The 26,091-nt window shown below is 40.3% G+C and overlaps 1 protein-coding gene across 1 annotated transcript; it reads left to right on the top strand.

The window, feature by feature from the left end:
* Positions 1–3,866: 3,866 nt before the first annotated feature.
* LOC123116592 (cytochrome P450 87A3) lies at positions 3,867–25,977 on the top strand. Its single transcript, XM_044537531.1, has 9 exons — positions 3,867–4,105; positions 4,238–4,562; positions 4,671–4,820; positions 4,972–5,226; positions 6,306–6,395; positions 7,873–7,951; positions 11,850–11,956; positions 21,799–21,932; positions 25,752–25,977. The coding sequence occupies exons 1-9, from the start codon at positions 3,894–3,896 to the stop codon at positions 25,840–25,842; spliced, it is 1,443 nt and encodes a 480-aa protein (XP_044393466.1). The 5' UTR covers positions 3,867–3,893; the 3' UTR covers positions 25,843–25,977.
* Positions 25,978–26,091: the final 114 nt, after the last annotated feature.

A 26,091-nucleotide genomic window follows, 5' to 3' on the forward strand; every position in this document is an offset into this window, starting at 1 on the left:
ATAGGAAGTATTCTTTTTCTTGATGATTCGTTTCCATGCATGATGATAATAAATTAGGCAACATTCACCACTATTTATCAACGTCATCAATCGTATCCATTCCTACCAATTTTAAGGGAATCTGCTCGCTATGTCTTTTTTAAGGGGATCCGCTCGCTAAGTCGTCGTCCCAAGCAATTCCCCTAAAAAAAAAGCGTGGGTATTGGTAGTTGAACGCCCGCTAGGTTTTCCGCCTGTCCCATCCTCGCGTTGTGCCGCCGCCACTAGCCAAATTTCCAGCCGCCCGAGCCCGTTAACTTTGCCAGCCATCGGGTCGACTGCCCCCGCCCCAAACCCCCATCCCCGAGCACTAGCTATCGCCGCGTTGCCGCCCCAAGCTCCATGCCACCGGGAACGAATCAAGTGCCGTCCCGACACCGCCGTCGCCGGCCCAGCACCTCCAGCCTTGCATGGACAGCTTCAATGTGCAGTCTCCCTTGCTGCCTCACCTTCTGCCAGCGCATGCAGCGGCGGGGTTGGACGCGTGCGTGCGTGCTTACTAGCTTGCTCTCCGTGCGTACGTACTTGCTCTGCGTGCGTCGCACCGGCCAATGCGCATGATGCGTGTGTGTCTGCTTTTCTGTATGTGTATGCCAGCGTGATGCGTGTGTGCGTTGCTGTGTGTGTATGATATAGATGGCTCGAATGTGTGCATGTTGTGCTCTGCTCTCTGCTGATCTATGTGTTGGTGCTCCTGCTATATGTTCATGCCATACAAATGAAATTTCTGTTAATTTTCTGACATGTTGAGTTGGTTCTCTCTGTCTTTTGAGGGGGTGAATGCAAAGCAGTCTATTAAGCCAGGCACTATTGCTGAGCTAAATTGACAAAAAAATATTGGTAGCCATAGTTGTAGTTTAAGTAGTAGCGAGTTGTCTGATATGTATAAAGAGCCCGTTGCAACTGAGCCCGTTGCTAAATTGACAAAAAAGGTCGCCAGTGTCACTTGATATGTATGAGAATATTAAATGTATTATTAACATGATTAATATTGAACTCTTAAAGTTAATGTGGCCCCGTTGCAACGCACGGACGTTCTTCTAGTAACCATTAACATCTAAACATAATATTCAGATGATTCGGAAGGATAGAAAGATACGATCCAGCCGTTAGACGAATCAAAATGTATTTCAAATACCATAAAAAAAGTCATTTCAAATAATTGACGATAAGTGCATGTTGTTAGAGCATCTACCGCCGGACCTAGCTAATCCGGGCCTCTAAACGTCCGCGGATGCACCCGGGCGCGTCGGCGGATAGTGAATGAATGCCAATTGGTTTTCAATTGAGTGTGAAACAGATATTCCCTGATGATTACCGAAACCTTTGCCCTTTGTAAATCTAAATTGAGCCATTGATGTTGCATTGTTTTTTGGGTCTGATTGTTCTCACAAACCGATAACATGCTAGGAGAAGATTCATGTAGGCGGATGATGTAAATTATAAAGCATCTTAGCACCGCTTTTGTATTCATTAATGTCCCAGAAAGTTTTTGGTTTGCGTTAATTGTTGCATATGACATCCTCTCAAAGTAAGGGGTTACCGACGTGATTTTAGGACCTAACAAACAACGCCAATTCAGGTAAATATATCACCAACTCTTGCCTACATCATGGATGAAAATACTAAAGATGTTTGGCTGCATGAGAAAGGACAGCTCCAAAATAACTAAAGAGACAAAGGAAAGATATGCATTAAACAGAGATGAGATATTAAAAAGGAGTCATGAAGCCCAAAATCATAAGTAAGCTACGTCTGCACTTCACAATGGAGAGGAAACTTCATCTAATACATAAGCAGACATATTGCCAGGTAAGTCCATTTTTTCTAGTCCGCTCATTATGATGCACCAATAAACCGCTCATACGTATAATGCATTCTTTCTGAAAGGATTACAAGATTCGGAAATGACCACCAGAAAATCTGCTGTCACCCAACTAAGATACACACCAACTATGGAAGGTGATAGTTTCTAGCCATAATATGTGAAACATCATTGTATGAACACCAGAGGTTGCACAAATAACTGCAATTTAGGCATAACTGTTGTTCTATATCATATGGAATACACTCAGTCCCATTTTAAACTTATATCTAATTTTATATTTTAACTCTTCTACATTTCAGTACATTATTGTAAAGCATCTTCAATTTTTTCCGAAGTCGTTGTAGTCACAGATAATCTTCTATTTCCTATTATACATAATAGGAGGCTATTTTATGTTGATCTGAATTAGTACAAAATGCTGGTCCATAAAACAAAAATCCATTTAACCTCTCTTTGTCACGTGCTGACAAATTATATATATGCTTAGATGGAAAATTGGCTTTTGTATAAGAAAAAGAAGACTCGAGAAGTAGGCAGGCACCCTTAGCAGAGCAATTGTGCATTTTCTTTTTCCTGGATACACTAGAAGTAAAGACTACACTAACTGCCTAACCAGTCAATTTTATTTGATATTGCTACATCTATACTTCCAAGTCAGATTACCATGCGCACTTGAGAAAATACCATACTTGTACAGAGGAGAAAATGATCAAGTATTGAATAGTCATTGGTAAAGTTAAGCAGTGTTGCATAACTTCAAATTTTTTGCTTGCATGTGCCCAGAACTAACATGTTGATCATGTATAAATTCATCTCGAAAATGAGTTTGTTCAAAAAAGCTCGGTGATCGAGACAAGAAACTTGATTCTTCATTTGGTTGTGCCTCACTTTTCAAAATACAATTTGGGTGACATGCTATTTTTATCCATTGCATTTATATTTTCTTGCAAGAATTATTTTAACTTTATAATATGTGAACTCACTTCATCAACGTTTTAGATGTGCATTGCACGTGCATGCTTACTAGTACATCAAAAAAAATGATTTAGTAAGGATAGTTATTTCAGACAAGCAGTCACGAGATTCTCTCCAGCCACGGGTTCCCTAGTGCTACGTCCAGGGATAAGAGTACGACCGAAATAAACTACTACGAGGGTCAAAATAAGTACTAATGCCATGTAGAATACTTTTCCCGGAGCGATGCAGTCAAATGATAATCCAGGCAAAAAATACACTTGGTTTACACTGATATAAGCCGAGCGGCCAACAATTTACACTTGTTTTAAGGCGAAAACAAGGCAAAGAAAATGTTTTTTTTGTTTGAACATCAGTACAGACACAAGCGCTCATATACACGCGCATACACTCATCCCTATGAAAGCACACACGCACACCCTACCCCTATGAGTGTCTCCGAAAGACTGAGCCGACATATCATCTTGAGATTTACGAAGTTATCATAGGCGCCTCGTCGTCGACAGGAACATCTCCTTCCACTGAATGCGCATCGCAGAAAATCCTGAAATAAATCCAGAAATAAATGCGAGCACCAGTTCCAGTGCTACGTCGGGGGATACGAATACAACTTGAATAAACTATTACAAGGATTATGAGAAGTGCTAAGGCTCTCTATAATACTTTTCCCCGGGTTTGGCAGGGTAATCAGGAAAAAAATACAGATAGTCTCTTCTTATTTATTGCAAAAAAGCACAGGGCTTATACCATTCCAATTTTTGTTTACCTAATTATATTTGCTTTCTTAAGCTAGCTAATTATCTTTACCGACTCCTGCAAAAAAAAACAATCTTTACCAAACCCCGTAAAAAAGATACTATATGTAAAATATTTTAACTTTCAGAGGTGTAAGATATTTTCAAATATGCCTGCTTCGTTACCTAACTTCAGAGGCGCAGCAAAAATCGGCAGTTGTGGTACAATCGCGTCTATATATACGACATGAGGAAGACTATCTAGCATATTGCAAGCAGAGCAGCAAATGGAGGGTAGTGACCGATGGGCTTCGCCCATGCCTGGCTCCGTTCTCCTGGGAGCGGCTGCGGTGTTAGCTTCGTTATTAATCCTTTTGTTATTCAGATGGTACTGCGGTAGCTCAATCACGGCAAAAGGGAGGCTGCCGCCGGGGTCTAGGGGTCTCCCCGTCCTCGGGGAGACCCTCCAGTTCTTCGCCGGGAGCCCATCTCTGGAGCTGCACCCGTTCTTCAAGCGACGCCTTGAAAGGTAATCTTCCAAACAGGATTGCAGAGTACAATAAAATCGTGACGCAAACAGAGCATGAACCGTATAACTCCGTTTGCAACTATTTTAATGGATTACTGTGAGTATATATGAAACAAATGGTTCAAATTTCAGGTACGGCCCGATTTTCAGGACGAATTTGATCGGTGTAGACCTCATCGTCTCCCTCGACGCGGAGCTGAACAACCTGGTGTTCCAGCAAGACGAGAGGCTCTTCGAGAACTGGTGGCCGGAGTCGGTGATGAGGATCTTCGGCGCCGAGAGCATCATCCCATCCATGGGGTCCTTCCACAAGCACGCCAAGAACCTCATCCTTCGGATCTTCGGCCCCGAGAACCTCAGGCTGGTCCTGCTCCAGGACGTGCAGAGGACGGCTCAGGCGAGCCTGCTCTCGTGGCTTGACCTGCCAAGCGTCGAGCTCAAGGAGGCGACCTCCAGTGTATGCATGTCTCACTCAGTCGATCGATACTGTCTTCAAACTAAATAAGCAAATTTATCTGTCTGTGTCCCAGCCGATCTGACTCTCCCCAACTTTACCCTCTTCCAGATGATATTCAGCGTGACGGCCAAGAGACTCATCAGCTACGACTCCTCAAGCTCAGACGGGAAGCTGTGGAAACAGTTCGACGCGTTCATTCGGGGGCTCCTAGCGTTTCCACTTTACATTCCTGGGACAGCCTTCTACCAGTGTATGCAGGTAAACCTGAATAATATGCACGGTTTTAGTAGAATTCTTATTAAAGGCTAATCCACAATTAGCAATAAGCTCCCAGCTACTGTTAGCAACATGTCTGCAGATTCAGAATCATCTACCACAGTTGCTAATTCAAAACTCCGTTCTTTCCCAGGGGCGAAAGGAAGTCATGAAGATACTGCGTAAACTTTTCGATGAAAGGAAAAAGGCGCCTTCTCGACGGGAAAAAGTTGATTTTATTGATCTCTTGATCGACACTATCGAGGAGGACAAGCTTGCAATGAGCGACAATTTTGCACTGAATTTGATCTTCCTACTGCTCTTCGCTGGCTTCGAGACAACGTCGTCCGGGATAACTGCTGTAATCAAGTTTCTGACGGACAATCCCAAGGCCTTGCAAGAACTAACGGTAAGAAAAGACAGAGGCGCACTTCAATAACACTGGTGCATTGATATTTTAGATATATATTATATATAGGGAAAACCCAATATACGGCAAAAATCATAGAGTATGGCGTTGCAGAGGCCGGGCTCCATGGAGCCCGTTTTGCAAAAAAAAAAATCAAAATATATTTAAAAGTTTAAAAAAAGTCAAATATTTTTCTATAAATACATATGTATGTTCTTCAAATATGTATAACATTTCATCAACTAATTTGACTATTTGCATTCTACAAAAAAAAGACAAATATCAGTCTAAAAAACAAAAAGGAAAAGGCCTATTTTACTCCATGTATTTGTCTTTTTTGTATACATCACATATTAACATATATGTTTATGAAATTTTACACATGTATACTACAAGCATATGTCTATGTGTATACTTTTTTCAAACAAAATTGAAGTTTGAAAAAGTATTTCCGTTGAAAGAAAAATAAAGAGCTCTATGGAGCTCGGTTGCTGCTTGCACTTTTCGAAAAATCATACCCCTTTCATCTCAGAATGTAAGTCATGCATATTTTGGATTTTTCTTTGACCAAACTTATATAGAAAAAATGTCGAACAATTTGTATTGTTGATTGATGTTGATTTTTTTTCTATGAACATGGTCAAATATAAAAAGTTTGACATATACTCGTGCTTGCTCATGGCCTTTCTAATATTTGAGTGGGCCTTGGCCTTTCTGACATTTGAGTGGGCCTTGCCATCTTTCCTTTTTCTTTATCTATTAAATCCAGGACGAGATACAAAAGTGAGCCCAACTGGTTTGGTGCAAAAGTGTTTTGTATTACAAACTATTACTACCTCCATTCCTAAATATAAGATGCAGATGCCCCAACGTCTTATAATTAGGAATGGAGGTAGTATAGTATTACTAAAGTGGATATAGACGTTTTCTTCTAGTAACTTCTATGGGATGTTCCCGAAGGGATTTCTAGTAACTTTTGATATATGAATTTTCGGTAAATAAGAGATGCATAACTTACACGTCTAGGCAGACATCCATCTATTCTGTTGAAACTTATGAGATAAAACTGATGCTTGCAGGACGAACATGAGAACATTCGGAAAAGCAGGGCAAGTCCTGATGCTGAAATCACATGGGCGGAATACAAATCCATGAAATTTACATCTTGTGTACGTATAGTGTTTCTGAGATTAACTAGTTCCATATGTATGACATACACCCAGCTAGCTTTTTGCCTATATTTTATATATAGTACTTGCAAACTTTGCAATATAAATGTGTAGATTAAATATTAAAAAACCAGATGATACCCAACACAATGCTGCGGGAATCGGTTGCAATATATTTCAATGAGATTTAATTGTGTGGAATATAAATATTTGGATTAATAGCACGTGAATTAAAATTTAAAATACATACGGATTATTAAATTTGATTATATATAGTTGTAAAATATTTATTGGATATAAGTAGAATATTAAATGATTTTTTTCATGCATGGTTGCATCTGGTGGTTGGTCTTTTCTAATGCATGGTTGCATGTTGAGGTGGGCCGTATCTCATCCATAATTATATGGTGATGTGGCAAGCTTGCATGCTGAGATAAACAAGTCAGTGAGGATCACTCTCTTAGGTATATATAGGATATGGAATAATAATTGAATATAACTTTATTTAGAGAATAATAAGTATTATATAGAAAATGATTGAATATCAATATCAATATGTGATTAACTAGGTTCAAACAAGTCCTCCCTATAAATTAATGAACACTCATAAGTAATATGAAAATTGTTTTTTATCTATATCTTCATCACATGTTCTCCCTATCCCAGGCCTATTGCCTAATCCCATAGTTCGAGCCTTCCAACCATATTATGATGGTTAATTGTGGTTACCTACCTTTTCCAATTCGGCATCAGAGCGAGCTATTGTTACGCCCCGCATACATCATGTGAACCAACACATCTCCATAGTATAGGATTAGGTAATACACAAAATATATATTAAGCATTATTCAAGTAGAGGAGAGTTATTTACGCAAGGAAGAAAAATAATAGAGATAGAGAATGAATAAGTATTCATTGAATATTAGAAGGAAAATTACATATCCATAAGAAATCAAGCGATGAGAAATAAGATTTCCAATCAATTTATTTCTTGCTTTGTCATCCTTCATATACGGTCTTCCCTTAGATATTGTATGCCGTGACGTACTGCAGTTATGTAATTTGCTCCAATATATAATGCAGAGAAACTTTAGCACATAGGAAGAAAATCACATTTATAATATAATTATGCTTGTAATTAATATTTGTTTTCTTCCCCCCAAACTACTCGAGGGATGAGATCAAGCAATTATTAGGAGGTAAATAGTAGTGGTAGAGTATGTATACTTGGGACTAGTGATACCACATATCTACAAGTGAATGTTAGTTTCCAAAGAATTAGCGTGCGGTTTCTGTCGTAGATCTTATATCTAAAGTACACAACAACCCACAATTTTTGTTATGTACAGAAATGGTCCACCACATACATCTGTGATCTATGAATGTCTTAATGACATAAGTTGTTTCTACTACTACTTGTATTTATCTATTTTATCGATGTCAATTCTCATTTGCTTTATTGTTGTTATGCTTGTAGGTCATACATGAGTCATTAAGACTGGCTAATATAGCTCCGTTATTATTTAAGAAAGCAAGAGAGGATGTTCACATAAAAGGTAACAATAATTTATTTAATGTAATCTATAACCACATTGTTACCGTATTGGCTGACTTTTACGTTCTTATACTCTCCCCGTTCCATAATGTAGTGTAAACATTTTTTTTAAGTCAATCCTCACAAATTTTGACCAAGTTTGTGGAGAAAAAAAAATACATCTATATAATGCCAAACATATATCATTAGATTCATCATAAGATGTAGTTTAATATTTTATATTTGGTATTGTAGATATAAATAGTTTTCTCTATAAATTTGGTCAAAGTGTGCAAAGTTTGACTTTTCAAAAAATCTATATGCACTACATTATGGTGTGGAGGGAGTATAATAATTTGGTTGTGTGTATCCTTAAATGATACAAACTGATGTAATCAACCTTTCATTTTCTAAAGAAAAAGATATACCAACAGGCAATGTGAATCATACCTTTTCTTATCAAAGTTCCCAGTCTGGTAGTGGAATACAAATTTGAACCATCTTTAGAGTCCTAATTTAGAAGCAACCTCAAATCAGAATTACAATTACTCATTGCATATAACTATATTTTTGTGAAGCTCCATCATATATAAATTTTGTGATACCCAAACATTCAGCATAACATATTGACGGGTTCCCACCCTGTTATGCTGCCCCAAACCATAATAGGTGGCCTCACTCTATTTCTTGCGTTGGCGCCTCGCTTCTATCTTCACAAGGGAACTACTTCATGAGTTTTTTTTTGAAACACTGTCCCTTAGGGCCCGATTCATTGAAAAGGTAGAAGAGAGTTGCTCAGTTATTAACAGAAACTCTGGCGAAAACTGTTACAACACACCCACAAGTAGGGTACCGGTCGATCTGGCTACCCGCAAGAACCAAACACATAACCGAGGAGAAAACATCGTCGAGGTCACCTGCCATGCCATCAACATCACCTCTTCCCGAGCAAGTAACTCTGACTTCACCACAAGATCCTTCCAAATGAACAATACACGAGACCATGTTGGCTACTACCAAACAATCGGCCACAAGTGTAGAGGACTAGATAGCTCTGACATCGCTGATGAGTCTAGATTTAAAATATAGTATAAATGGATGCAATTCTAAAGTTCGTGGTCGACAAAAAATACATGTTTATTTCCAATGATAAAAAAATAGATCTCACTAGCTTATGTATGCACGAAATTCTAGTTGAAGTACTCCCTTCTTTCCGGTTGACAGGGCTCAAATCTAAAATCTCATCAATCAAGGCAGATGATGAGTGGAGCAATGTATCACGTACTTTACAAAACTACTCAAATTAAACTAATCCATTAATTTGGATTAATTGCAGTGCATGTATGCTTGGCCACTATATGAGTCGGAACATTACATGAATTAGTGCGTTCCTTTTTAATTCTTGCATGCAAAGACTTAATACGTCGAATCTCAATAGGAAATGGAGATGAGCCCTTTTAAATCAAAAAAAAACAAAGAAGTTGATATAAACCCTCTCAACCGGAAAGGAGATAGTATGTCTTTGTTTTGCATATTGAGGCTCGGGTGCTTCTTAATAGTAAGACAATGAACCAAAAAAAGAAAATCATGATATGCAACCTATGTTCTCAATTCTCTTTGGACGGTTGAGGATATTAGGATTTTGTTTGCACAAAACAATTGTACAGTAGTAATGTTTTGTGCAAAATGCAATACTTGCAGCTCAGTATAGCTATGATATTATTTACTAGTCAGATCATTACAACATGATAAACACATGGTTATGTTCAAAATGGACTTTATAAAGTAATTATAAAGAAGACATAGAACAGAGTTTGTGCAATAACTTATTTCAAAGTTGAAATAATCTCATATATCATCATGTAGACCACAATCCCAAGAGAAAAAGTAGAGTCGTCGAGAAGTTTTTTAGAGGACTGCTCGGACAAAACAGAACCCCGCATCCGTGGATTAAAAGGGCACACACAGTTTACCGAGCTATGCTACATTTACGGGGAAGAAATCTAAGGAATTCTCTTACGGCCTTAGGGCATGTACAATGGTTGATAAGATAGCCTTATCTTAAGTCTTGCATGTAATTTAGATATGACAAGAGAAAATGTCTATAATGGGTCGTTTCTTAGCCTTATCTTCAATAATTAGAAATTCCTAAAAACATGGTGAGACAAATTGTGCTAAGAGATCATATCTTGTCTTCTCTTAAATAAGACAAGACAAGGCTTTTCTTATGAGTTCTCTTTCCTCCACCTCATCATTTATCCTACATGGCACACCTAAGATAGCACCATTATACATGCCCTTATGGGGTGACTTGGCATTATTTGGTTGGATATTACGGGATCCCACAGCGCAGTTTAGAGAGGGATAATTGGGTATTAGGGGGATCTCCTCCATAAGCTGAAATCTGTCAGCTGGACGCTCGCTTGCGGTAGTTTTCAGTCATTGCACTGGTTTGGTTCCTTGCGCCAAGCGGCCGACCCGGACTACTGCGATGAATGGAACACGAGACCTCCTGCATCGATGGATGCTGCACTAACCACCGCGCCAACCAGCCCACTCGGACAAGTTACAACTTTTGTTTCCTTTGTTCTTTCATATTTTACTTTTGCATTTCTTTTGTTCCTTTTTACCTTTTTCTATTTTTCTGTTTTTTTCTTTTTTCTCTTCTTCCTTCTTAAAATGGATTACCGTTTTACATTTTTCTATGAACTTTTTCGAAAATCAAAAAAACATTTTTCAAATTTCATAAACTTTTTTCAAAATTGGTGAACTTTTCGTTTATTTGAACTTTTTTTGGAAATTGATGAACATTTTCAAAACCAATGAACTTTTTCCAAATTTGACATTTTTTTTACAAATTCGATGATCTTTTTTGAAAATTGATGAACTGTTTTTCACATTCGATGAACTTTTTCCATTTTTTGATGAACTTTTTTTGGAAATTTATGAACATTTTTCAAATTTGATGAACTTTTTCAAATCCGATCAACTTTTTCTAAAATTCGGTGAACTTTTTTTCTAAATCGGTGAACTTTTTTTTAAATTCGATGAACTTTTTTCAATTTTCTTGAAGTATTTTGTATTTCGTGAACCTTTTCCAGATTTCATGAACTTTTCAAATCCGTGAACCTTTTTCAAATTCGTGAACTTTTCTTATATTAGTGACCTTTTTAAAATTTCATGAACTTTCAAAACCGTGAATTTTTTTTCTCAAATTAGTGAACTTTTTTGAATAGGTGAGCCTTTATTTTTTTAAACAAATTCGTGAAGTTCTTGTTATTGTCCGTGAGCTGTTTTTTTTTTTTTGAAACAGCGTGGATTCATTGGGTTCGGATAAATATTTAGCTGTAATATTGGTTAGTAGAACCTGGTAGCTCCGGTGGTTAGCCTGTGCGTACGACACTGCTTTGCCCCGAGTTCGAATCCCGGCTGGCGCCAATTGGGTTTAGCGGCGCTGAAGCCGCTCTATAGGAGCTCTCAATTATCGGTGTAAGGATTTTCTAAATATATTTTATACTGTGCATAATTTATAGTCGTTCTTTCCTATGAACGGGTATGGTTGTTTCTAAGAACACAGACACAGAACGCTCACAGACACGTACATACACTCACTCTTTTAAACGCACACACGCACACTTACCCCTGTGAGCACCTTCCAGAGACAGAACTGGCAGGTCTTTAGATTTACGAAGTCACGAGAATGTTGCCTCCCACAAGAATACTCTATCTTTATGAGACATCAAAGCGTCAAACCCGAGGTTTAATAATTGGTGGGCTGGGTTGTCACTGCCCTTATAACTATCCAAGCATAAGTTGATTCTCTATGACTATTCATTTCTTGGAGGAGTTTTATAGCTGTTATAAGCCAGCCTGTTGTGTCGATTTGACAATATAACCTTTCCATTGTTTTGTTCGTGCAGCTTACACTATCCCAAAAGGATCAAAGGTCATGGTCTGTCCTTCCATTGTTCACCTTAATCCTACTATTTATGAGGATCCCAATATATTCAATCCTTGGAGGTGGAAGGTTAGTGAATCTAAGTGAATTTTCTCGTCCTTCCTCTAAATTAAACCACACATATCTAAAGGCGTGGAACTAGAAAATGCTAAATACTCGCTAATTCATGTCAAGATAGTGGTGCATTCTTGTACTGCATGCATGCCACCACTTCAGGTATTTTGTGAGATCTGCAATAATAGTTAAAGCTGGGTAGGATCATCTATATGGGCCTCTAAGATGGACCAGGCAGATATATGTAGGTAGTTTGGAGTAGTTCGATAGAGCGAGATGGGAGGTGGTGTCGCCAATGGTGCAGACTGCACTAGAGTTATTATGATTAGGGCAGCCACAATGTGCAAAAACTTGGCCTTAAGGCCTGTGTGGCAAAGCTTAAGGTTAACCTTAAACGTTGTTGGAAAAATAAAGTTGACCTTAAGATTACGGGTGACCTTAGGCTTCATTTTTTTAAAATGTGCACATAGGTGATGCCTAGTGCTCATGATGAACATGCCAGTGAAAACGCACATGGATGTTACGACAGTGGTCAAGACATGGTGACAAAAGGTATGCATTGTGTGATGGGAGAGTGGACATGATGGAGAACGTGGAGGAGGGATACATGACTTTTGGAGGGAAAGAGCATTTAGGGCACCCGCATCCATGCGTCTACAGCCGCGGGCAGCAAATTCAGGCCCTTAAACGCTTCGTTCGGGTGTGTCCGCAGGCAGTGACTGGTCACACCTCAAATTTACTCCTGTGCATCCGGATACTTTATACTTAAAATCTTACTAGTAGAATGCCCGTGCGTTGCCACGGGCTCTTGAAATAGTTTGCAAGAGTTACATGTTAACTTTTTAAGGTCTCGCCCCGCCATAGATCCAGACCCCCACCACTGATTCCACCCCGCTTAGGCCGCCGCCTGCCACTGCGCTGCCCATCGCGTTCGCCTCCGCCCCGACCCCGCCCGCCTCCTCTCAGGCCGCCTCCGCCTCCGGTCCATCCTTCGCCCGGCCCCGCTCCGTCCGCCTCCCCTCTGGCCCTGCTCCGTCCGCCTCCTCTCCGGCCCTGCTCCGTCTGCCTCCTCTCCGGTTCGTCCGCCGCACTGCTCCGTCCGCTTCCGCCCCGCGCCGCACGCTGCCGCCCCGCTCCGTCCGCCTCCGCCCCGCGCCGCACGTTGCCGCCCCGCTCCCTGCTCGGCCGTCGCCCGCTACCCGATGGCGCCGAAGAAGACGCCGAAGGGAAAGTCCGGTTTCTTCGGCATGAGGGCGAAGCCCTCCGGGAACTTTGGACTGGAGTTCTCCGATGCCGGGCAACGTTGGTGGCTCGGCACGTATCCTACCGCCGATGAGGCCTCTCGTGTCTACGACGTGGCAGTGTGGCGTGCCGGATGGCCGAAGACGGATCTAAACTTCCTGGAGGTCGAGTCACAGGCGGTGGCGGAGTGGCTCGTGCTGCAGGGCATCCGGATGGAGGAGATGCCGACTAAGAAGGCGAAGAAGAGACCCGCGGTTGTTGTCGCTCCCGGCGAGAGCGACGAGGCGGCGATAGCTTGGTTTGCGTGATTTGCGTTTTGCTGCAAAGCCATCTCTAATGAAATGCTATTTGCTACATTTTTAAATAGGAAAATTATTCCGATGAGCCAGCCATAACTCAATAGACCAATCTTTAATGAAATGCTATTTGCTACATTTTTTAAATAGAAAAATTATTCCGATCAGCCAGCCATAACTCAACAGACCAATCCGAACCCACATTTTCTAAAGTAAAAAAAAATATTTCCCTTGATGGATCAAGATGCCAAAGTGTCGTTTGCCCGACTGCTATGTTCCTATACACGCAGAGCAAATTATTTTTCAAATCAAGGAATTAAGAAAAGGAAGAATATCATGATGTTCGTAGCACTTGCCAGGTCTGCCATGCTACCATGGCATTGTCTTTTTAGTCTCTACCCACATGCCGAGTTGAGAAATAATCTTCAGATATACCCACAGCTAACACACTCACGTACATAATGGCCCTTGGCTGATTGATTTGGCTGGCTGTTAACACAAGCACACAACACACAAAATCAGTCAACGGCCACACGAGTATGCATTGTTTACTTTATTCCAATTGTGATGCAATCGTGACACTTACAAGCCCCGTCCGCTCGCCCGTCACGGTAATTGCCTACTCGCCGCTGGTGCCAACCTCTCGACCTCGCCACCGCCGCTCTCCACTCAGTCTCCACCGGCTGCCCATTGCCTCTTGCGCCACCCGCGCGCTCACTCAGCCCAATGTTGTTGATTGGAATGCGGGACTGAAGGTAATCTATGGATAGGTTTTAGTTCTGCTTGGCATCAATCTTTGGTACTTGTCAATCCATCTACCGCACAAAAAAATCGACTCTCAGACAGAAAAGTGATCTAACTCTATTGATGAGCACAACAGTACATACCATCCCATCATGATGTTGCCATCTCTAACACTTGATGATTCTTGTTATTTATAACATGTACACCATCGGGCGATTGCTTTATTAGAAATATATTTACACAATATGATCAGAGCAACATCAAGGAGTCGGATGCTGGTGCACAGATTCTCCTCAAATTCCACATGCAACCCTTGTAGAGAAGAACAACATATTTTCCTTAGGTGATTTTTGACCGAGATCCTACAAAAAAAATTCAAAGGAATCATGAGGAGCATGGAGCCAAGCAAACTAATCATAGTAAATCATGAGAGGAGAAGCCTCTCAACCTACTACAGGGAATCGAGTCAACATTAATTCGTGTAAGAATTAAACCGTAATGTAGATCAACAACCCAGTAGTTGATAAAATAACCCTGACACAACCCATTAATACAATATATGGTCACAGGAAGTAGATTGAGATTGTGCAGATATCATGATCTACGAACCGTATCTACGGATATTGATTGCAAAGTCACAAACAGAACCTCCTCACATCACAAAACAAATGTTTCATCAACAGAAACTCTAGCGAATGCCAATTGGATTATATAAGTAAGACAGAGACATCGAAAAAAAGAAATATAATTCAAAGAGTATATATTCTATTTTCTTACTTGACATCACAGAGAATGCAAGTCAAAGATATTGCGATACATCTTACCCTTCTATAAATTGACTGCAAGGCACAATCCCCAGCAAAATATACAAAATGAATTGCTCCTATGATCCAAGTATTGCATAAATAGTTATATACAAACTATTCAACAGTGAGCATAAACATGGCATGTACTACCAAAATCCCTTGGATATGGAGCTTAGTCTGAATGTCTATTCGTTTTGTTTCGATAGTACAATGTCAATACTTGTTTCCCTAGTACAATGCCCGTGCGTTGTCACGGGCCTTTTTTTTTTCTGATTGCAAACATAAGCATAATGCATTTCCAATTTCACATGTATAGAAAAAAAATTACAGTAACAATCAAAAATGTATTTGATGCAATGTATTTTCATTATTCCACTCCACTTGCATCTCCTAGTAGAACGCCCGTGCGTTGCAACGGGCTATATTGACGACTTCTTTTTTTACGTCAAAGCACTCTTCTTTTCTCCCATTCTTCCTTCCCCCAATTAAAAATGTTTCTCAGAGTGATATGTGAATGGATAAATTTACAATGATACTAAAATATGAAGGACTAAAACCATATTTATGGAAGAACATTTCTACAACACATTCGACATGAAACTTATGGTGCTTGATAGATTGGATAAAACATGATGCTGACTTAGCACCAAATCTAATTGATAGTTCAGAACATGGTTGCCATACCATTGTACCTGAAAGATCTGTCTCCCCCTTCCTCGCTCCCTCTCTAGTAGCTGTCTCATGAGCCGGTCGTCATTGTTGATGTTGATGGCGATGACAATAATGAGGAGGAACACCACAAGAGCTAGATGTTCTTGACCTCTTCCCTATGGTAACTGCCGCCTCTGCATTGGGTGTCGTTCATCAACACCACCGCTGCGCCAGCTGCTACTTGTATAGAAAATAAGAAGATAGAAACTTTGTGTGTTGGGTCGCCAGCTGCTCATTTGCTTGTATGATTGTGGAGACTGCGCTAAACAAGCAGGCTGGTAATTGTACTCCAGCTTGAATGGAGATGCACCAAGTTCACTTGATCCACCAATCAACTTTGGACTGTGGATCCCAAGTCCGAGAACAAAAACTCGCTGAAAGTCTGCATGTGTATCCAACAATCATGACATGTACTCCATATGTAAAGAAATATAAGAGCGTTTAGATCACTTCTTTAGTGATCTAAACACTCTTATATTTCTTTGAGGGGGGATTATGGACCAAAAGAAGAAAATAAACATTGCATGCTACAGAAATGGATAATAAAATCTATCTGCATGAGATGCCACATGAATGTCACAAACATAAGCATAGTTTCGATGCACACTATCTCATGTTGCATGTTAAATACATGTTTGTGTACGTTGACTTTTGCTGGTAGATGGAGATACTAAGATGAAAAAATGGTCACACAAAAATTGCTTTTCAAATGTTAATATTACCAAGACTAATCCATGAATAAAATGTATGCAACTATGCACAGTAAAGATACTTAAAATAGTTACTGGACTAAACTCACTGATATAGAGCTATCAAAACCGGAGCCAAGGCTCAAATCTTAACAACGATCAAAGCAGACTTCAGCCTTGTGGTTGCCGCATAGGCTCACCACAGTGACAACACCAACTCTCTTCCGTCTTCTCAGTTTCTTGACAAAAAATGATACTGCTATTTGCACATTAGGGAGTAAATTATGCTTCAAGCATTTCTCAAACCAAATCGGCAATATGTAGGCTTAAAATATCAGCAGGCATCCACACAGATTTCTACAGCTGAAATATAGTGTTGTGATTTGTGTACCCATAATGCAGAATAACCTATTGTTCTATTTGGTGGTTAAATAAATAAACATTATTGTTTTTGGCTAGTGCCTGTAGAGCTACTAAATGATAGTCAGCGTCACTGTATATTTCTAAGAAAGAAAATTATAAGACTTCATTGGTTGTAAATAACGCTAATTGTATTGGTTGCCACCAATGTCGACTTGAACAGAAAATTATGGAGCTTCAGTTCATATGCATCTAGTCATATAAAAAAATAAGAACACATGCTTCAACTCCTGTTAGTTCGGTCACAAAAAAAATCATCACCAAAAATCAGAAGACAAAGTATCATTGTTATATTTGTTGACTTGATTGATTACTATAGGTTAACACACCCAACTGGAATTAACCTGCAATAGGATAAAAGAAATTAAGATTTGAGACGTGTGTTATAGGGTTCATAGAAGAGAGAAGAGGGAGGTACCATATCAAATCATTGGTTGCACAGTTTGACATTCAACTTTCCATTTTCCAATGAGACCTCAGGGATTCATATACATAAACGTTGATTGATATATCAGGTCCAACTCCCTGTAACACTAAAAGTTATTGGGAAGTCAACTAAAAAACAATTCTCAGCAGAAACATACGGCTTACCAATAAGGTGGACCAAAGGCCTTTACAATCCTCTACCATTCTCTTCTCTACAAATTGTAGACAACGTGTGAAAGATGCCCTTGTAATACCTAGTGGTTTTCTGCAGAATTTTATATACATGAAAGTTTAGCTTACTAAAACATGTTCCTTTGGTCTGTAAAGCTGCATTGCATGAAAGCATTAGGTAAAGATGCTCTAAGTTCTAACTGGAAGTTATATTGATTAATTGGTTGGCTTAGTGTTATTCACAAATCACGAAAGGAAGAAAAGCATCACCTGTGTTGTCAGGTGATTTCAAAGAACATCCAATGGGTAAGTTACAGATGCAGGTGTCACTCACGCTAGACCACCACCAAGTAAACATATAGACACTAACATAATTTGGGCCGTCCATTCCGTGAAGCTGCAACTATATTTCGAAATTTATAAACCTATAACAAAAAAACATAGCCGTGAGAAATCTTGCAAGTTAACATACTAAAATTCAGTGCTAAACTTTTTGTACCGCTCATATCAATAGAAGTTGATGACGGAATAAGAAAATCGATGTATAATTTTCACAAGATTGCCTTTCGAATATGCCCAAAACACTTCTTGTCGAACAACCCACGAAGCCATGTGCCATATACTACCCTTCCTTAGACCTGCAACATCTGAATGCATACCTGCCACCTGTCGGATCAGTATGCCACAAGCTCATACAACAAACTTTATCATCAGCATATGGGTTATGTGACAAAAAAATTACTGTATTCAAGAACATTTTCGCGAGATTGCAATTTTGTAGCTATGAACAGCATATGGTACATACAATGAATCCACAACCAAGTTGAAGTTTGGACCATGATTGGACAATACAGCGCAGAGTGTTGTAAATTAACAACAATAATAATAGGCCATGACTGTCAACCATAGATATTATCAGCAATCAATTCAAAGCGAGGGAAGAATATATATCACATTCAGGGAACTTAGTTGATATTATCAGCATCCAATTCCTTTGAAGAATCTATATATGTGCAGTGTGAAAGCAGAAGGAGCACAACAGCACCATGAAATAGAAGACAAATATTCCTTCATGCTCACAATCCGTGCACACGAGAACGCCGGAGATAAAAGAGGGGGCGGAAAGCCTATTACCTGCAAGAGAATGGAGAGTGGCGAGGATTGATATGCAGATCTTGCCGACCATGCCGGTGAGGTGTGCGACGGTGATCCAGCCAAGAGCCGCTGCGCTTGGAAAGGGAAGGCCCCGACGACGCCATGGAAGAGGAGACAGTGGCCGCCGCCAGTCGACGGCAACGGGGACCTGGCGGATATCACCTCCATCATCCCAGACACGCCTTCATGGTGGGCATCCTCACGGCCCCTTGAAACCGCAGCAGCTTCTCCTTGCATCCCCGTCGCCAGATCATAGCAAACTGCACACACGCCCGAATCAGATCAAGACGCGGAAATAACCAAACCAGAAGAAGTGGAGGAGGGATTCGTACCTAGTCGAGGCCATGGACCAGAGGGTGATCTGCGGCGCCAACGCCAGATCGGTCATCATGGCCGCGGGCGAGGGACGCGGTGGCGACCTCGTTCCTCGGTGGCGGCGGCGAATCCTATCGGGGCTGGGGCGTCTCCTCTCGGCGGCGGTGGCGGCTCCTCTCGGGGCTGCCTGGGTCGCTCACCATGAAGAAGAAGATAGGGTGGAGGAATTGAGCGAGGGAGGAGGAATCGAGCGGCTTGTACGGCAGGGGGCCAAACCATGATAAAAATCAGTACAACCCGCGAGGTGGAGAACGAAATGACTTACCTATAGCTCATGATTCGATTGAGATGATAGGGAAGGAAGGAAAATTGTGATTTAGTCAGACAAAGTTTTGGAAAGTTCTGATTCAGCTGAGAAATAGATGGAAATAATGCCTCAGGATGAGGAGGTCACGATTAGGGTATGGCAAGAAGAACTTTTTTGGAAAGCTTTGATTCTGGTGATAATTACCATATTCGAAATTTCCTTAGTTATAGTCTTACCATACATGGATTGATTTATTACTATAATTATCATATTTGAGATTTCTAAGTTTATAGCCTTACCATACGTGGATTAATTATGATTGATTACCATAAATACGTTGGGTATTGCCGGTCAGACGAGAAAAGAGAAAAATCGGTGGGAGGGGCTGGTGGGAGGTGGGAAGAAGAAAAACCGGTTGAAAATAAACCGGTTGAAAATAAACCGGTTGAAAGTGGGGGGGGGGGACTATTCAACCAATTCGTCCATTAGGAGTAGAGAAATCCATACAAAGCATGCAAACAAGGAAATCCACGTACTATGTAGAACAAATAACCTATACTACCCTAATCCTCGTTGAAGACGTCCACTATCTCCATTCCCGACTCCAGGTATACGGGCTGCAGTCGCAACTACGGCTCCTCCGGCTGCTCCGCGTCGGCCTCAGCCTCTGCCTCCGCGTCGAGTTCGGCAAAAAGCACGCTGGTAGCCACCCGTTCCTACCGGATGAACTGTCGGTTGGTCTTCACATAGGCCTTATCATAGATGGACTCCAGGATGGCCTGCTGCTTTGCCATCCCGGCCGCTTGGTTGACCCCGAACTCCGCCTCGGCGTCCTCCATGTTGAAGCCCGCAGTCAGCGCCAGCTCCTCCTCCGGCTGCTCCGCGTCGGCCTCAGCCTCTGCCTCCGCGTCGAGTTCGGCAAAAAGCACGTTGGTAGCCACCCGTTCCTGCCGGATGAACTGTCGGTTGGCCTTCACATAGGCCTTATCATAGATGGACTCCAGGATGGCCTGCTGCTTTTCCATCTCGGCCGCTTGGTTGACCCCGAACTCCGCCTCGGCGTCCTCCATGTTGAAGCCCGCAGTCAGCGCCAGCTCCTCCTCCGGCTGCTCCGCCTCGTTCTTCTCAAGATTTGCGACCTCTATCAGAACCGGTTGTTGCTCCTCTTCGTCCTTCGGCTCCTCCTGCTCCTCCTGCTCCTCCTCCTCCGGCTCCGGCGGGTCCAGAGGCAGGCCGGCTGCGATGCGGGAGGCACGCCTCGCCCGGATCTCCTCCTTAATCTCGAAAAGCGCTCCAGCGTGAGCATAGCATAGGTCGTCTTCTTTTGTCGGGCCGTGGCGGACGGCCATGGAAGAGGAAGAAGGAGATGGAGAGAAATGTGCTCAGGTTGGCGGCACGTAGAGGGCGGAAGAGGTTGTGGCTAGGGTTGGGGACGCAGGCTGACTTAAATAGCGGATTTTGGCCTTGGGCGATGAGTCGGAGCGGCACCACGGGGCGTTCACACCCCAACCGGAGACGCCCATCGGACTGTTGGGTTTTCGGATGATTTCATGTGGGACCCCATCGTCAGTCCGACGTGGCAGACGCGCCCAAACTTCCCCATATCCGCCCCATATTTGGTTTGGATATGAGGGGTGCCGGTCAGCCTGGGCGTTTGAGACCCGTTTGTGGCGCCCGTCTGGGTCGGTTTATTTTTTGACCGGTCAATGACCGGGCCGTCCGCCCAGCCATTTGAGGTGGGTTAGGGAGGCCCAGCTGTATATGCTCTTAGACACTAGACTAGATAAACTTTTAGGAAAAAATAGGTTTCTCCCTCTCTACCAACATATTTAGCAACATCTCTTACCATCACCAATAGATGCTAAGGAGGATAAGCACAACTAAAAAAAGAAACTTAGTTTTGTGTTGGATGCTAAGCTTGGCGGTGGTGCTGACCTTTTGTGTTTTCGCGTACACGCATCTGCCTTAGCACTGATACTATACAATTTTGCCCATATTTAGTGTCTACTGAATTGTTATCTAGGTATGCATATGCTCTCGGTGATCATGTTGGACATGCCCATGTCAGCACTCACTAATGTTATGGTGTGTAGAAGACATGTTAAAGAATGGCGGCATTGGTAATGAGGGAATGGACATGCCGATGGTCTTGGAGAGACATAGGCCACATGCTTTGGAGGAGGAAAAATGACATAAAGGTTGAAAAGGAGAATGGCAGACTAACTAAAATATTATGATGGATTTATTCTTACCAGTAATAAAAGTTCTTGTGTAAATTTATAAGACCTTTATGTACCCAATCAGATGAATGCGTTTCCTCCCTTGGGAGGATGTGACGAAGGAGAAAGAGAGTGGGGGAAGGAGAAGTTGTGATGCTAGCCCTAGTCAAGTTAACTTAAGAAATTCTTTATAAAGAAAAAAACTAGATGAACCGACGCATAAAGATGATAAAGTATCTCACCATTGATACAATTATAACCAATGAAAGTTCATTTAGTGAAGAGTATTTATTTATGCATAAGTTAATTATTATGTTTCAATACAACAAATAGTATTGAGTATTCTATTTATGCAGGAAATCACCGAGCCACTTGGTGGAGCCTCCAAAGACTTCATGGCCTTCGGAGGAGGTTTGCGATTATGTGTTGGTGCTGAGTTTGCTAAGTTGCAAATGACTATGTTCCTCCATTCCTTAGTTACTAAATACAGGTGCAACTATGAAACAAAATGCTCTTTGTCTTCCATGTTAAGTGCTCATTGTTTATTCTTGCAGTATGTGATAATTAACTTCATCCCAGAAAAAATTTAACTTATTTGAAAAGGTTTTCTCTATAAGCACCCAAGTAAGAAATCAATGGCCAATATTGCATTTCAAGAATTTCACAAGTCATAGGTTTTAACATTTATGATCAAAATGTTTTGAAAAAATTCATGCATATCACCATAAAATAGTGTTTGTTTTCTGAATGAGAAATACTTGTGATGTGTACAACTATGAAGCTCTACACCATGATCGCAAATAAGGTGCCATGAAGGTAGGAGTTACAAAATGGAACAAATTATGGCCTGAACCGGAAATTGCTTTTGGTGGCCAAGCTCCATGGAGGCCTCCAAATGTAAAATTCAAAATTCTTATATTTTTACATTTCAAAAGCTTCTAAAAAAATACAGAGATAGATGAAGGCATGGTGCACAAGTGTGTAAATTTTCAAGATGAAATACGTTGAAATGAGGGTTCTGAAAAAAACACAAATCTGGGGCTTTGTAACACATGATACTATTCATCCTCCCAAACCATGAACTTGTCTCTGGCCTGAACACCATATATTTTGGTATGTCTTTATTTTCCACATAGCAACTAATGAGTTTTGGAAACTGCTTACATACATAATGTGATTTATTCGTCTTTAGATAAATCATACAATACTAGCCTTGACATTGGCAATAAGCATAAAATGTTTAGTTTTATAAACTGTAAACACAAGTCAAGCTGTACAACAAACTATGTGAATGGTTAAAATGCAAACTTTTCTGTGTCATACAACATATTGTAGACGATAAACCATGTTGGTACAAAACATGGAAAACATAACGCATCTGGATTTATCCCCTGTAAGACTAAAATAGACCGGAAAACCAATTTTACCTTCTTACAAAGAATACATATACAATTATATTTCTAATTTTAGGTGACTAGGCTAAACAATCCATACAAATATTTATTTCAAAAGAAATTTCATAAATGGACTTGCATGGTGGTAGAAATTAAGTGTTACAGAGCGTCGACATACAAGAAATCTCCAAAATTTCCATGAAAATTGTCTTTCCTTAAAGGAATTCTTTCGGAGTGCTTGTTTAAGCTGAGGTGCTATGGTGGCCTTTGTCTATAAACATGTTTGTGTCTTTTTACTTTTTACTTTTAGCTTACAAGGCCAAAAGATATATTTTGTACTTTTAGCTTTGACGTTTTGGCTTACACCGTCATGTAATCACCACCAATTTGTAGAAAGACTTTCAATATTCTCACTATAGACAGTCCAGAACTACTTTTCCACAATAGACAACACAGCCATAAGGTGCTTTCCAATAGCCAAACAACTCCTAGCCTCTTCATCATGTAAGTGTGACCAACCCACAAAGAGTGGATTATTTAGGTGGGGGGGGGGGGAAGCAAACTACTAATAGAATACAACTGCTCACAAAAGTAAAGGATAAAAAAGCATGATGACTCGCTCGGTCAAAGTTGATTGTTTCTTATATAGCCTAATATTTTATATGAATGCCATGCGTTAGTAGGAAAGAACTTCCAAAAATAATCCCAGACATTTTCACCCAACATCAGCTACTATAATGATGCTGGAAGATAAAGAAGATTAGCCCATCTGAAGATCTTATTAGGAAGAAGCATAGTTTTACAATGATTCTATTATTATTGTAGCAATAACCAAATCTCCCAAAAGGTACCTACCTGCACACTCATCCCCGACCAGTCACCAAAATATGTGAAGTGCCCATATTTTCCCTCCAACAAGTGCCAAAGCATATACAGAACAATTATTGGACTAAATATATTGGAAGGAGTATGTATACAATCTCCAAACAAAGTGTGTCATATGGTAGTCAAATAAGATGTGTTGAAAGGTTTCATCTTTACCACACAAAGATTTGATTTCCTACTAATTCCATTTAATCCATCTAAAGGTCTTCTCGGGATGAGGAATGATTTCTTACTATAATTCTATCGTTGTTATGATAATAACCAAATCGCTTAGCAAGTAGCTAGCCCCATCCACGACCACCCACCACATCTATGAAGTAGCACATGCTTTGCTCTCTAACAAGTGCCAAACCATGTGCGCAACAATGCTACAACTAAATATATTGGAAGTAGTGTGTATGGCCCCAATCAAAGTGTGCCATATGATAGTCAAACAAGAGGTGTTGGATGGTTTCATCTTTATGACACACTATCTCTTTCCCTACCCCTTATTTTTAACAATTTATCATTCAATTATAGCCCCCCCTTTCGATGTACCCATGTAATGGGTTTTAATTGATCTTGCACGATTATTTGTGTGACATTGAACATGTCAATTAATACAATACGAATGCATCGAACTAAGCAAATAATTTTCTGTTCTAAACCAACAACCATAATCAAACATCTTGTTAATTAATTAGCTACAAGCAGTCAAATTACGGTTGATTAGGTCCTTCAAAACTCACCTTTTGGTGGTACTGTAGCCACAAGTTGGACATAATTTATTCTCATTGTATTTTACAAAGTTGGGTACCGGATGACCGAAATCTCGTCCTACCAAAATATCCTACCAACAAAAAAATTGTGACACACCATTATGTAAATTGAAGTGTCCAATTGGGAGAAAAAGTATTTTCCAGTAACCAAAAAGTAGTCTTTAGTAACAATTGCCCTAGCCCAAAATTGGGAGTCCCCACATTGATATATAACTTTAGATTAATAGGAATTATCTAAGTTTTTTTTTTGCAAAGAAGAAGCTATCATCCTAGTTCAGTAACAAAAAAGAGGCATTCGATAAAAGAGATTTGTTTTCTATAGATTATCGATTGTAAGCCACCCTTGGTCCTTTTTTCTACAGATAAGACAATATCCCATTTTTCAAGAATGTACTCTGTTTTGTGGTAGTCTCCTTGCTAGAAAAAGGGACCGATCAAAATCTAATTTCCTATGGACCCCTTTTGGGATCACAAAAAGGGGTACTATTTTCTCCCAAATTGATTTTTTGTTTTTATTGTAAGTTTCTATAAACTGTAAGTACCATCCCCACACCCAAAAGGTTGTACATGTCTCTATGTTCCTCTTCCTTGCCAAAGTAAAATCGATTTTTTTAAACCAAATAAGATTAACAATTGCTCAAAAACCAAAGAATGAGCTTAAGTTCAGAAGTACATTGATTGCATAAAACTATATATTATTCCTAGTGAGGTGGACATTTGTAAGATTTGAAACAAGATTAGATACCTCTAGTGTAGCCCAATGTTGAACACGATTGGGCTTGTTCAATTTGCGATGGTTACATTGCTTTTTTCGTAAAATATTATATAAGTATTGTTTCCTCTGGTTGTTAATTTAAATAAGTCTTACTACTCCCTCCATTCCACAATGGAGTGTGCCCGCGCTTCCCGAGATCTAACTTTGACTGTAAATTTAACCAACGAGACTAACTGCGCCGAAATACGAATTCAGTGGTATAATTTTTGCTCCCGCCGCAATCGGTCTTGTTGGCTAAATTTATGATCAAACTTAGATCTCAGGATGCGTGGGTGCACTACATTGTGGAACGGGGGGAGTATATATGATGTCCATGATATTTCTTAAATTTCCATAAATGATTTACACTACATAAATTTATGATCAAGCTTTATGAGTGTAGGCACAACCTATTTAGCAAGAATTAGTCCAGGTTATATTAGAAGGAAATAGTCCATCCTATATGTAAACATTTACATCAATAATTTATTCTAAATGTTAACTTATATATAATGCAGGTGGAAAGCAATTAAGGGGGGTACCATGGTGCTTTCTCCAGGGCTACGTTTTCCTGATGGTTTTCACATCCAACTTATCCGCAGATCTTGACAAATTTATTATTCAACAAAACAATGCTTCGTAGACATGTATAGTTTTTACATAATTATATGTTCATGTATGTGTGGGTGTGTAATGTGGTCACTGAACATAAGGTTGCCTCGATTAAATTAATATAGACATATGTAAGAGGTAGATGAAAAAAACGTATAATATGTGTAGGTATGGTTAATACCTACACATTGTACATGTTCTACTATGTTTCCTACATTAGTTACAACATGCAAGAATATTTTTTCT

The sequence above is a fragment of the Triticum aestivum genome, chromosome 5B (assembly GCF_018294505.1).
Source record: "Triticum aestivum cultivar Chinese Spring chromosome 5B, IWGSC CS RefSeq v2.1, whole genome shotgun sequence".
Lineage (NCBI taxonomy): Eukaryota > Viridiplantae > Streptophyta > Magnoliopsida > Poales > Poaceae > Triticum > Triticum aestivum.

Bases quoted from the DNA above. Each gene is read 5' to 3' on its own strand.
- LOC123116592 (XM_044537531.1), top strand. From the start codon at position 3,894: ATGCCTGGCTCCGTTCTCCTGGGAGCGGCTGCGGTGTTAGCTTCGTTA. The intron at 4,106-4,237 runs GTAATCTTCCAA...TTCAAATTTCAG, and splicing joins TTCAAGCGACGCCTTGAAAG to GTACGGCCCGATTTTCAGGA. The intron at 21,933-25,751 runs GTGCAACTATGA...TATATAATGCAG, and splicing joins TCCTTAGTTACTAAATACAG to GTGGAAAGCAATTAAGGGGG.